This window comes from Anolis carolinensis, chromosome 6 (assembly GCF_035594765.1).
Source record: "Anolis carolinensis isolate JA03-04 chromosome 6, rAnoCar3.1.pri, whole genome shotgun sequence".
NCBI classification, from domain to species: domain Eukaryota; kingdom Metazoa; phylum Chordata; class Lepidosauria; order Squamata; family Dactyloidae; genus Anolis; species Anolis carolinensis.
In genome coordinates this window covers 43,471,844-43,484,622 of record NC_085846.1, presented here as the reverse complement: position 1 = coordinate 43,484,622, position 12,779 = coordinate 43,471,844, and the positions used below count along the sequence as shown (strand labels likewise).

Sequence of the window (12,779 nt, the reverse complement as noted above, 5' to 3'; positions counted from 1 at the left end):
AAGGCTGGAAAAATTCTCTTGTTTTACAAAGATCAGCACAGACAAATAATGCTCCGCTTTTGCATATGGAGTGTAGTAATGGTAAGTTACCATTTGCATGAACATTAGTTGACCTTTTCATTCAAATGGTTCTTCCTTTGACTGAGTTAAAGCTTTTGTTATTTTCTGAAAAATTTACTTAAAGGAAACTTTCTGTTAAATATCATTTTCCTTGACATCTTGGTTTGAGTGCATCAATTTCTAAAAGCACAGGTGGGCAAAGTGTGACCTATGAACCATATATGGGACTCCCCTGAAGATGCCCCTAGTCTCCTCCCATTAAAAAGATGTTTTGAGTTTTGGGGGTTTTTTGCCCCTAAACCGGCCAAAATGAACCCAAACCATTGAAGTATGTAGTGATTTGATACCCCTAACCCTACAAACAGACAAAACCTTCATAAAACGGTGAAAATTGAAAGGAAGCAGAGTCAAGGTTGGTCAACTCAGCCTAAAAATACAACAGTTGCAATTCAGTACAGTGTTCTAAAGCTCAGCGAAATCAGTGAGCCTTAGGGTAGTTACATTTGTGCTGGACAATAACTGGCAATAAAAGAAGAAAGAAATAGAATAAATTTGACAGTTTTCACAATTGAGAGGCATAAGAAATGAAATTCCAATTTTGTACATTAGAATCATCCCTGTATCAGGCTTATTAATAAAATAAGATCAGGAAAAGGGGAGATAGCAAAACAGCAAATATATTGAAAAATGGGGGTCCTTTGTAATACATTAGAAATTGAGAGCTCACGAAGCAAAATAAGCGTATTCTTTGTTGGAGTAGTTTTTGTTTAATGGGTGTAAGATCCAAAAATGTAATATACTCTATTTCAGAGGTATTTTGAAAGATGTCATTCATAAGGATCTCTGTAGATAGTATTCTTGTTATTCGGAAATATTTAGAGTTAGGTGTAAGCAGTTAGATGCTTCCAATTTTCTGTTAATACCATATTATTCATGGTGAAAAAATGGATTTTGAAGAGATGTAGATGGATTTCTTCAAACGGAACTTTCTGAAGTAGTTAAATGGGCAGCAAAACTGCAAGCGTGGCTCAGTGTAACTAAGTATAAAAGAAGTTTAAAGTGATCATCATCTGGGGCAAAAAGTCCTAACTGGTGAAGTCTGAGCTGGTAGCAACTGGGACCAACAATGTGGTTGTAGACAATTGATGAGCAAAGTCTAAAAAAGATAAATCCTTGCTGGGGACCATTGGGAGAGGATCAAAAGCAAATCTGCCAACATTGTAATATTTTCATATCTATCATTGGTGTAACCACATTAGGTAATTTTAGTTGATGCAAATTTTAAAAGATTTGTTTTAGAACTGAAGCAATTTTAGAAAAAGGGCAATAAATAGGATTACAAGGGTGGAACAAATTTTCTGTGAGGAAATGACATCAATGTTTAGGGGAAGAAAGGCACATCAAATGGGACATAGATGTTTACAAAATGTATTATGTGAAGATACGTGGTTTTCTTTCTAATTCTACCAGAATTGAGCTTACCTTTAAGTCAATAGTGTTAAAAGATGGGAGGTGAGGACAGACAAAAGAACATATACAGGGAGTCCCCAGATTACGAACAAGATAGCTTCTGTGGGTTTGTGCTTAAGTTAAATTTGTATGTAAGTTGGAACAGGTACATTTTTGAAGTGTAACTCCAGGTAAATAAATATATATTTAGATATTAGCTTTGGATAGGAAAGGAGAGGGTTAACACCCTTACGATGTTTATTTTACTGACTATGCCCCTGTTCAGAAGATTTCACCTTACTTTCTTTCCCTGTGATAATTGGATTTTGAAAAATTTGACTTTTTATGGAAACAAAGATTGGTGATAAAACTTCAGTGGACACATTTTCCCCCATGATAACTCTTTCAGGGGTTAATTTCTTTTCCAAGGGGTAAATTTCTCTCACTTCCTGTTGTCTCACCCCCTTTCTTAACTATGAGTTGTTAGTAAATCGGATGTTTGTAACTTGGCACTACCTGTAGTTAGAACTATGAAATGTACTGTCATGAAAAGTAGTGACAGCCACCAACTCAGGTACCTTTAAAAGAAATTTAGACAAACTAACAGATGATATTTGCCAGTTGCTGCTAGTCATGATAGGCAAATCCCAATTTTCATAGATGCAGTATAGTTTTGAGTACCAGTTACTAGGGAATAGCAGCAGGAAAAGCTCAGGCTCTTCATTAATGTTTCCATGAACATATGACTGACCAATGTGGGAAACATGGCACTGGGCTAGACAGGCTCTCATGTTTTTTAGAAAAGCAAATTTATAAGCGGTTAAATTGGTGTTTGCTGTAGTTTTCCCTCAGTACTTCGTGGTTCACTTTTTGCAGATTTGCTGTTTTGCGGTTTTTCAATAAACTCTAAAAGACTATTATAAATCATAAAAAATTACAATTTACAGCCTAAGGAAGGAAGGATAAGCCAAATGGAAAGAAAAGGAGCCCAAGCGGTAACAGGAGGAGGCAATTTATCAATACACGATTGGTTGATAAAGACTTTAAAAAGTGTTTAACTACTAAAATAATGTATAAATATTAAAATAAATATAGTTTCCCTACTTCGCAGATTTTCACTTATTTCGGGTGGTCCTGGAACCTAACCCCAGTGATAAGTGAGGGAACACTGTACTTAGTTATATATTTTGCATTTTACTGTATTTTGTTGTACTGTTATATTTTATTGTACCGTTTTTATTATGCTTAATTTTTAAATAGTATAAAATGTTAAGTATTTTAAATTTAAATAGTATTAAAAATCCAAAAGGTCTTTCATTCATCTATACACGGCTTTGCCCTTGCCCATAGAAATGATCTACTTCTCAACATACCATCCATCCATGGATTAAACAAGATCAGTCTAAGTCCCACATTCTTCTCTAATGTCTGTTTTTCAGGGTGTCATTTCTGCTGTCTTGACTGAATGCTCCAAAGATGAAGGCTTTATTCCAGTGAATAAGAATTTGTGGTGAGCAGAATAGCAAGACATTTTATTCTGTTTACCAGTAATTTTAGGCAATTTTCAAACTGTCCTTTGAAATTCCTACAGGTCAATCTCATATGTGACAACACTGAGCAGCTTTGGCTTTGTTCTTCTGCTGTTAATCTATTATCTTGTAGATGTTAAAAAAGTATGGTCAGGATCTCCATTTTTCTTTCCTGGTGAGTGTTTATCAAAAGGAATCACACAACTCAATAGTGTCATTTAATCATTAGTAGCTACTTTGTAGTACATCTGCCATTCAGAATAATGTTCCTAATCTTATTTTTGGTCTTTTAAAAGGTATGAACTCCATTCTCATCTATGTTGGCCATGAAATATTTGAAAACTACTTTCCTTTTAAATGGAAGATGCAGGACGCACAATCTCACAGTGAACACTTGGCTCAGAACCTCATTGCCACCTCTCTATGGGTTTTCATATCCTATGTACTTTACCGGAAAAGAATATTCTGGAAAATCTAACTCAATGAACAATAGGTCAAAAGAACTTGGGGCTCTGGAATACTCCACCTTCTAAGTGTTACTTTTTTTTTTTTTTTAAAAAAGGGATCATGTGTTTGGTTTACATTCCAGGCTATCTCAGAGACATACATATTTAAAGTCTTCTGATTTGGCATCTAGCTAAAACTATTTGTTACAATTTTATCTACATGCATTATTCCATTTCTAAATAAAACATTGAATCAGTTCTAACATTTGTATGGTTTAAAATGACTTTCGAAAGCGCATAGTCATTTCATTTAGGGATATTATATTCTTGTATCATGTATAAGTGACAATGTATTTGATGTGTTTGTCCATTCTCATGTCATGGAAGCATGTCTGTAATTGTCAAAATTACCATATTTCATCACATAATAGTCACACTTCTTATCACAATATTTTATTTGCAAAAAGGCAGTGCAGCTATTACACAATGAAAAAAAATCTGCCTTTGAGTCTCTGGCTTGTTTGTTGTTGTTTTTTTTTATAAAAAAAAAACTGACTTACTCCCCAAGACAGGAGGACGGATGAGCCAGCCTCAAACAAGCAGCTGTTTCTTTGTTTTTAAAACTGCCTTGCCTCAGAGAAAAAAATCCTCTTCCTTTCTTTCTCCAAAGAGAAGACAATTTACAGTATCAGAAACTGAACTCTTTGGAGAAAGGAGAGAAACATTCAGTTCAGATTTTTAAAAAACTCTTTGGAGAAGGAAGGGAGAATGGGCCTCAAACTGCTCTGAGACTATTATGTGGAGAACACACAAAAAACCCAATTTTGACAGGCAAAAGATGGGGGTATGACTATTACACAGTGGTGACTATAATGTGATGATGTATGGTAGCCAAAATTTGGATGAGGTATTCATTCTTTTGTTGCTCCTTAAGAAGGACCAGTAATTTTTTCTGACACCAGCACAGCTTCACTGTGTAAACCAGTAGTTCTGCATACAATGACTTCGACTTAACATTGCCTTTCTTGCTCCACAGCTTCCTGCACTCAGCCTATTTGTTTACAGTTTTTTACATTCTAATTACCTCTGAAAATCTGGAGGTAACTTCATAGTCATTGACTCGGCTACAGACGGCCATTTATACATGATTCCTTGAACTTCTGAACGCGAGAGGACTGTGGCCACACACTACATACACAACTGTTACAGCCAATGCTTGGGCCAGACGGTGCAACCAAATACCTTAAAGAAAACATGAATTGTTTTATACATATGAAGGTTATTTTATTTACAGTGGCCAACTGAAAGATGGATGTTGATGGATGATTCTCACCACATTTTCTGAGCTTAATGTTATTCAGTTGATAGTCTTTAAGCACACTGAACCATAGATCTCAGAGTATCTAATGCAATACCAAGAGAATAGCATGGCTTTTCTCTCTTCCTGCCTCTTCTAAGTAAGATTTTTCCAGTATGAAGTTGATTGGTACTCAAGTCAGTGTCTGAAGGAGCAAGATCTTCTCATTGATGCAGAATCTGTGCAGCACCATCATCAGGTTTTCCCCGCAGCGTGACACTTGCCGCTCCATTGCCAAGCGGAAGTCCTCCTTCACACCTTTCGTTATTCCTCTGGTAACTGTGTGATGCCTGAAATTGTAATACAACAAATAATTAAAAGGCATGGATACATTGTTTCTGTTTAAATAATTCTGTTTGATCTGTGTTACAAAATCTAATTTCCCAGTTTAACATTCTTATCATTTAATTATTTAATAAGATGGTTAAATCCTAATCCACAAATGATATAAAAATCGTTGAATAATCTAAAAAAATATTCAAGGATCTTTGAGTCTCTCATGAGTCTCTGATGTGTGGTATAAAAGAAGAACCACTGCTACCAACAGTAGTTAAGTTTACATTTGATAACACACAACAGTCAAATACCCATGTTAATCAATAAGACAAAAACCTGGTATGTTGAGCTCCTGCATAGGTTGTTCACCAAGCAGAATACAAAAATGTGTATGATGGAATAATGCAGTAAGCTCTAAAAAGTGTCCATAAGAACTCAGTCATGGCCAAAGACTTGGTATTAAGTCCCCCTTTGGCATGTTCAATGGTGCTGATGCCCAACAAAGACACAGGATATCAAGTTCTGTTATTGTTCATAATGCTACAACTTCTACAATGACTACTGGAGCTCCAAAGGCTACAGAAATAAAGCCACCTTCCATTTTACAATGAAGATTCTAGGTATAGCTCTACATGCTCAGTGTCTTACCCCAAGATTTTTGGACTGGAAGTGTGACTTTCAACGTGAAAGGTCACAACAGCCAAACAAAAACAACCTTAATAGATTAAGGTGCAGAATTCCATTAACAAATAGAACTTTAGAAACCTACTATTGCTGTTTAATTTATCCAACAAGAATACATCTAATGACTTTGAGGTTACTATATAACACTAACGGGTGAAGAGAGTTCCAGGAAGACAGAAAAGGCAAGCAAGAGGCAGACTGGAACTGCAACTCCTTACACATTTAAAAAGACCATTGGCTTATATTTATCTCTCATGGTGACAGCATAGATCCAAAATTGACATACTATCAAAAAGCAATTGGATACAACTATTTGAAATATTAAAAATACAGAATGTAACTACATTAATGCCTTTAGTTCTATTAGAGATGTCCTAAACTAATTTGCATCTTAGTTTTTAGTTACCTATCTAACAAAAAGTTTACTGGGCAGAATATTTTTTTAATGAACAAATTTATTAATGTTATGCCCTGTTTTTTTTCAATGCCTCCAATTTTTCCCAAATGATATTTTGAGAGTCAGGGGCTACTTTCTGTCCTTGCCCATCTGCAAAATAGAAAATAGCCAGTATATGTGTCTCCTACTGAAGGATTAGAAAACAGTTACGCACAGGACAAGATTTTCAACAGGTGAAGGTTGATCAAATCCAGGTTTCAGAGGCAAGGAAAACAAAAGCAAGCAGATACTCAGAGGGAAATAGACAAGAACCGTAATATATTTAACAAAACAATGCCCATCTTTAGTTAAATTTGCATTTTCCTAAAATAACAGATGGGATACTTTACCAAAAACATAACCAGAGCATAATTACTGTTTAATTATCCAGCAGTCCACTTAAAAATTGAAGTACACATATGTGCCAGTAACTTATGGAAAATAATAAAAATGTTAACAATAGTAAAACATGGCTTGCCAAGTGATGTAGGCACAAATGAGGAACAAAAGCATGGAGAAAACTACTGAATCAACAAAGGTCGATAACCATGGGCAGTAAAACATATTGACAAAAAGACAGCACACTATGAGCAGGGATGTTCCCCTGCTTAGTACCTGTCAGCAGTCTGCATGCTGGGTTGTAGTACAGGTATGAATTCCTGCTGCAGTAACCCCAGCGGAGGGCTAGAAGTCCTTCAAAAAACAGCAAACGGCAGCATTCAAACACCCACACCAACTTTCCCTGTCCTACAAAAAACCAATGCCCCAGAAAGAGATAGAGAGAGGAGAAAAAGGAAGATCCAAACCCTCTTGTAGGCATACCATAATTCTTTCATTAAGGATGACAGATGTCAAAGAGTTTCATTTAGTGGCTTGGTAACCCACAATAAAGAGAATGTGAAAAGCTATGGAAGTTAAATACCCTAACTACACAATATGATGCATTTACAACATACAAACACAAAACTGGGGAAATGATTCCTGGATTCTATTCCTCGTACCAGATTCTAATTACGTAGGAGCTCAAGCAAGTGTTTACCATGTTCAAGAGGCAGTCTGAAATACAAAAACGTTGAACCTCTACCTACTTTTCAAGTCTGTTAAAACTGGCCAACCTTGTCAGACCAGGTTCCCACTAATGAATGATAAGAAATGAGTAACACCACAGTCCCAGTATTCCTTTCTTTGCAAATTGGCCCTGGTAAAAGGCAGTTGGCAACACTTGAGAAGGGGCAGGGTCGCTTATTCTGATTGTTTGCCATCCTGCTTTCCTTTGAAACTTCCATAGCCAACCCCATTCACCTCCCTGGCCCTCAGTTTCAGTAATTTTGCAGAAGCAAGTTTCAGGAGAAAACGAACAAGCAGGAAAATTGTTAAGGGTGCTTTGGAAGGAAAGAGAATGCAACCAGTCTTTATTATATGCAATTCCACTTTAATATTTAATTTAGGTACCCTTTCACACAATTATAGCACTATGATTCCACTTTTAAATGTTATGATTCCATCCTATGGAATTGTACAATGTATTTTAGGGAAGACGTACTTGGAATTTTCAGCCCGAGAACTTTAGTGCCTCACCAGACTATGAAGTCTAGAGCTTCATAAGATGCTTGCCTTTGAAGTTAAAAGTAAAGTCATAATGATATAATGAAGAGTGTGGCACAATTTAGTTCTAGGGACAGATAGGAACACAGTAGTAATATTTTGTTCCCATGTAAAGCCTCCCTACCCAAAGTTCTAGCTCTTCTGATATTTAAGGTCATTTACCAATATTACCAGTAAGGCAATTTTGACTGTCAAAACCATATCTAAGAATCCCTTGTCTAAGAAAACCCCATGAAAGTTGCTTTAAATCATCAGGCAACCTGAAGGCACATATTCACATAATGGTATTTGTAGGTTTCTAATATTTGGCATGTAAATGTTGAAGCAAAACGGCATTCTGGGTACATGTAATCTAACTTGGCTTTATGCTTAATGCTTAATCCTTATAAAGAATCATTTATATTCTAAAGTTTAAAAGCTGCAAAAATATCAGTGGTCCACAAACAAAGCAAATAAATAAAGTTTCTAGCAAATGTTTCAGAGATGGTTTGACTGAAATGAAGTCAAATTGGCATACTTCCCGCATCTTAGCTAGAAAAGATGGTGAGAGAAGATGCAGTCCCACAGAAACATTTAAGATAATTGAAAACGAACTGTTTGAAAGCTAAGACTGGGATAAATGGGTGAGATGTTTAGTTGATGGGATATTTCTATTCTAGATGACCCATGTAGCCATCACCAATAATTCCAATAACACTAGGAACCACCCCATCAGCATTTGTTTTGCAGTCTGCTCAAATGTTATCAAACTAATTTAGTCACCCCACAATATTCTTGTTGGCTATCAGGAAGCTGGATTTGCATCTATTTCAAATTCTCTTCAAAATAAAATGCCAGCAGAATTCGATGCTCTAGAGCAGTAGTTCTCAACCTGTGGATCCCCAGATATTTTGGCCATCAACTCCCAGAAATCCTAACAGCTGGTAAACTGGCTGGGATTTCTTGGGAGTTGTAGGCCAAAACACCTGGGAGCCCACAGGTTGAGAACCATTGCTCTAGAGAGCCCTTTTCAGCAAAAGAATTACCACATCCACAACAAGAATTTAAAACAGAAACTTTTAACTAAAGAACAGTCTCAAGAAGATGAACAGCTTCTTATAGTGCTAAACAGAGACAGAGAAAGAATAGAGAAGTGAGAAAAGGAAACCTCCATGTGTGAAAATTATTCAAAAAGACAAATTTTTCCTTGCCACTTAAAAAAACACAAAAAAAAAAACTCCCCCACAATGTTTGCTGATCTTTACTCCTGCTTGGGAGGAAATCCATAACAAGCCTAACCTACTGTGGGAAGAAAGTTGGGAAGAAGGAAGCCTCAGGGCAAAACAGTGACACTTGGAATTTGTGAAAGGACCCATTTATCCCTGCATTTTTCCTGTATTTTCCCATTAGCTACCTTGAGTACCTTGAGGACATATTGCTGTCAGTCCTCTACCCACAAACATGCATTTTCAGACAGTATCTTGTTCCAGTAAATACACTGGAAGCAGACTTTCATACATTTGGCAAACTATAGCACTAATGCTGACATCAGTACTATCAAGGACTGTTTCTCTCTGCAGTTCTGTTGCCAGTGTATAATGCAATCCCCAAATTATGCATTCTGAAAACAAAATTTAAAGTAGCTTTTAGTCTTTATGACAGCCATGAACAAAGATCTACTTCCAGCTACTCTATTATTTCTTCCAGTCTCCATCTATCCTGGGCATTTTTCTGGATAATCCTTCCTACTATATATCTAAAGCAAGGCTTAAGTTATATGAAGACTGATACCTTATGAAACTTTACTAACAACTAAGTATGCTATCAAGGCATTACCATTGACCAAAGGCATCTAACTACCTTGATCTGGACGTAGAAGTCAAGTCACAGAATGGGATGTTCACTGATGGTCCAAACCCCAACTACCCTCATTCTCCCATGAAATGCTCCCTTGGTCTTCCTTATAGTGCAGGTTATTTACCCACACCTTTAATGACCACAAGAAAAACCATTTCCTGATTATTTCTTCTTGTAGTCATTTCCTCCAATTCTCCTGATCACATGTTTAGTGTTGCAAAACATCAGCTGATGTACATTCAAACACTCTTAAATCATGTGAAAAGAAGGAAAGCGACAGTTGATGCTGAATGGACCATGAGAAATACACAATAGGAAAAGAGGTTGGACTAATGAAGATGTTTGGTTGCAAAATCCAAATTGGCAAAATACATCTCAAGGGACTCAACATCATGAGTCACACAGCCTAGAACTGCCCAACTTGGGAAAATCTCTCAAATCATCATCACAAAGAAGCCAAGAATAGATAAAACCTGGCTGCTGTAGTGCTATAATGTATCGTCGCTCCATGAAAAAGAAGCCTAGAATTGATAAAACCCAACGGATGTAACCGCCTGAGCTGCTTAATAGCTGAGCTTGTTTGTGACCTGCTTGGGCAAAAAATATAGAAAATAAATTGGAGCTGACATCTGTTGTCACTATGGATTCCATCATAGCAGAGCTTTCAGCTGACATTCCTAATAACACTTATGCCTTAAAAGACTAGCCATTATAAAATTACTCTCTTCATATTAAATGGAGGAATGACAGAAATCCACTTGGAAATAAGATAAACTCTCCCAGGACAAGTCAGATTCTCCTCCAGGACCACCTTGTTTTGCAATTTAGGAGATTAATACAGTAGAGTCTCACTTATCCAACATAAACGGGCCGGCAGAACGTTAGATACGTGAATATGTTGGATAATAAGGAGAGATTAAGAAAAAGCCTATTAAACATCAAAACAGGTTATGATTTTACAAATTAAGCACCAAAACATCATGTTATACAACAAATTTGACAGAAAAAGTAGTTCATTACACATTAATGCGATGTAGTAATTACTGTATTTACAAATTTAGCACCAAAATATCACAATGCATTGAAAACATTGACTACAAAAATGCGTTGGATAATCCAGAACGTTGGGTAAGTGAGTGTTGGATAAGTGAGACTCTACTGTATTGCAATTCCACTATGTTGGGGAGTATTACTCATCTATATCCAATTCTGATACATAGGTAGTTAAGTTTTTTAAAAAACACACACCTCATTTCTATGCAGTCTTGCATTGATTTATTGCTGCTCACCAAGAAGTTCAAAATGAAATCGATGCAAGCTGACAACTAAGTTCATTGCTCCATAATATAGTACTTTAGCAATTTAGACAGCAAACATCTCATAAATTATATTGGTAATCACAACGATCTTGTCAACTCTAAAATTTGAAAAAAATATTCTTCTTACTTTATCAACATCCCCTGATTTGGTAGCAATTCCAGGTGAATTTTTCCTCCTTCTTGTGTTCTTAAGTAAGAAAACTCTTCCAGCATATCAATATCTGGTGAAATGGTTGAGGTGCAAAACTGAAGCAGACTTAGTAATAGAAAAAGCACTGATGTGAACATAATCTATGCATAGGGTAGTGCTGCAAAACAGGTAACATACAAATAAATAAATGAATAAATGTTTTGATTTTTGAAGTATGTTAAAGATTTCTATACACTAATGTATAATATTTACTTTTCATTTATTTGTTTCATTTGATAATTTAATATGCTGTAAACTATCCTACATTTCAGTAAATCCCAATCTCAATCCCATATCCAAACTCAGGGGTGCTACTAGAATGGCAGAGGACTGTACTAGACAGCCTTTGCAGCTACTTATGATAATATAATGCTATAAAATAAAAAATGCAGGGACTGTTACCACTTTAGCATGTTACAGAGTTTAAGTGGTATTCCTGAACTGCTTTTTGTTGCTTTCACTCTCTTAAAACTCAATTGTTTCCACAATCTTTCTCCTCTCTTCTTCTTGTCCCCAACTGATTTTACTTCATTGGCTGACATTTCCAAGAAATCTTCCTTTTCTTTAGCAAAAAGAGGGGAGTTCCTACCATCTATTTCAATCTAACTGACATTTTGAGAAAAGGATACTTGTCACATAGTTGAAAAAATTTTCATACTGGAAGTTTCCTTGTTGGCAGATTTTGTTCATTGCTTTCAAGAAGAGGTTTTCGCCTCGTGGCCACTCATGCTGGAGCAACACAATCACGTGACCAAGTGCCATATCGTCCCTGTTGTCTGTGAAAGCTCTCAGCTGTTAGGGAAAAAAATGTGCTCAACAAGCCTAACCTGCACTTTTACCCAACAAATTCCAAATCAATACTTAGCAGACAGAATGGCTTCAATTTTTACACAACACATGCTCTTCAATAATGTATCAGGTTACAGACTGCACTGCTTCCACTTATTCTCAAAATGCTGGTTAAAGGAGCATGTAAATGTGGACTGCTGTTAGGACGGAACCTATGCTTAAAATGAAATATACAAGATCTCAAACAATTCTCATTTGAAATCAGGAATGTGGGTGAATCAGATAACATAAACTGTAACAACGAACTATAATTTCCAGGAGCCACAGCCAACTAGGAGTTGGGAGTCCGACATCATGAGATCCCCAAAGGATAGTTCAAGAAGCCTTTCTCCCTCTTCCCACTCCACATGCCATAAATAAAAGGATAGGATATTTAAATTGAGCCCCCCCCCTCCTCTATATATACATACATACAGTATATCTATTTTGGTCAATCACCAGCATTAAAAACAAACAGTAAAAAATGAGTAAAACATAAGTACAGGCATTAAAATACAATGTTTAAAAGCAGAGTTAAGACAAAATGTGGAGTATGAGGATTAAAAGTACTGTATTGAAAATTTGTATATTTGAGTAACAGTGATAAAAGCTGAAATAAAATAGTATTTTAAGATAAGATATAGGGAAGCTTTGGCCCTCCAGATATTTTGGATCTGAATTATAAAAACCCCAGATAGCATTATGTATTTATAACAGGTAAGTACATGGGCTGTAGCCCAAGACATCTGGAAAGCTTAAGTTAT

General features: G+C 36.2%; 2 protein-coding genes across 6 annotated transcripts in view; one reads left to right on the top strand and one right to left on the bottom strand.

Annotated features, from left to right (window-relative positions):
- hgsnat (heparan-alpha-glucosaminide N-acetyltransferase) overlaps nt 1–3,583 on the top strand; it is a 38,944-nt gene extending 35,361 nt beyond the window's left edge. For both annotated transcript variants that reach the window (XM_008113068.3, XM_062957669.1), the window contains 4 exons: nt 4–81; nt 2,949–3,019; nt 3,101–3,213; nt 3,335–3,583. In XM_008113068.3, the coding sequence (XP_008111275.2) occupies nt 4–81; nt 2,949–3,019; nt 3,101–3,213; nt 3,335–3,516 (444 nt within the window). In that variant the 3' untranslated portion in view covers nt 3,517–3,583. The remainder of the gene's footprint in view (nt 1–3; nt 82–2,948; nt 3,020–3,100; nt 3,214–3,334) is intronic.
- A 1,160-nt stretch (nt 3,584–4,743) lies between these two features.
- The window catches only part of ints10 (integrator complex subunit 10), a 30,489-nt gene continuing 22,453 nt past the window's right edge, over nt 4,744–12,779 (bottom strand). For 3 of the 4 annotated variants that reach the window (XM_008113072.2, XM_062957667.1, XM_062957668.1), the window contains 4 exons: nt 11,817–11,979; nt 11,125–11,218; nt 6,853–6,930; nt 4,744–5,131 (listed from right to left, as the gene is read on the bottom strand). In XM_008113072.2, the coding sequence (XP_008111279.1) occupies nt 4,975–5,131; nt 6,853–6,930; nt 11,125–11,218; nt 11,817–11,979 (492 nt within the window). In that variant the 3' untranslated portion in view covers nt 4,744–4,974. The remainder of the gene's footprint in view (nt 5,132–6,852; nt 6,931–11,124; nt 11,219–11,816; nt 11,980–12,779) is intronic. The other variant, XM_003222361.3, reaches the window with a different exon arrangement.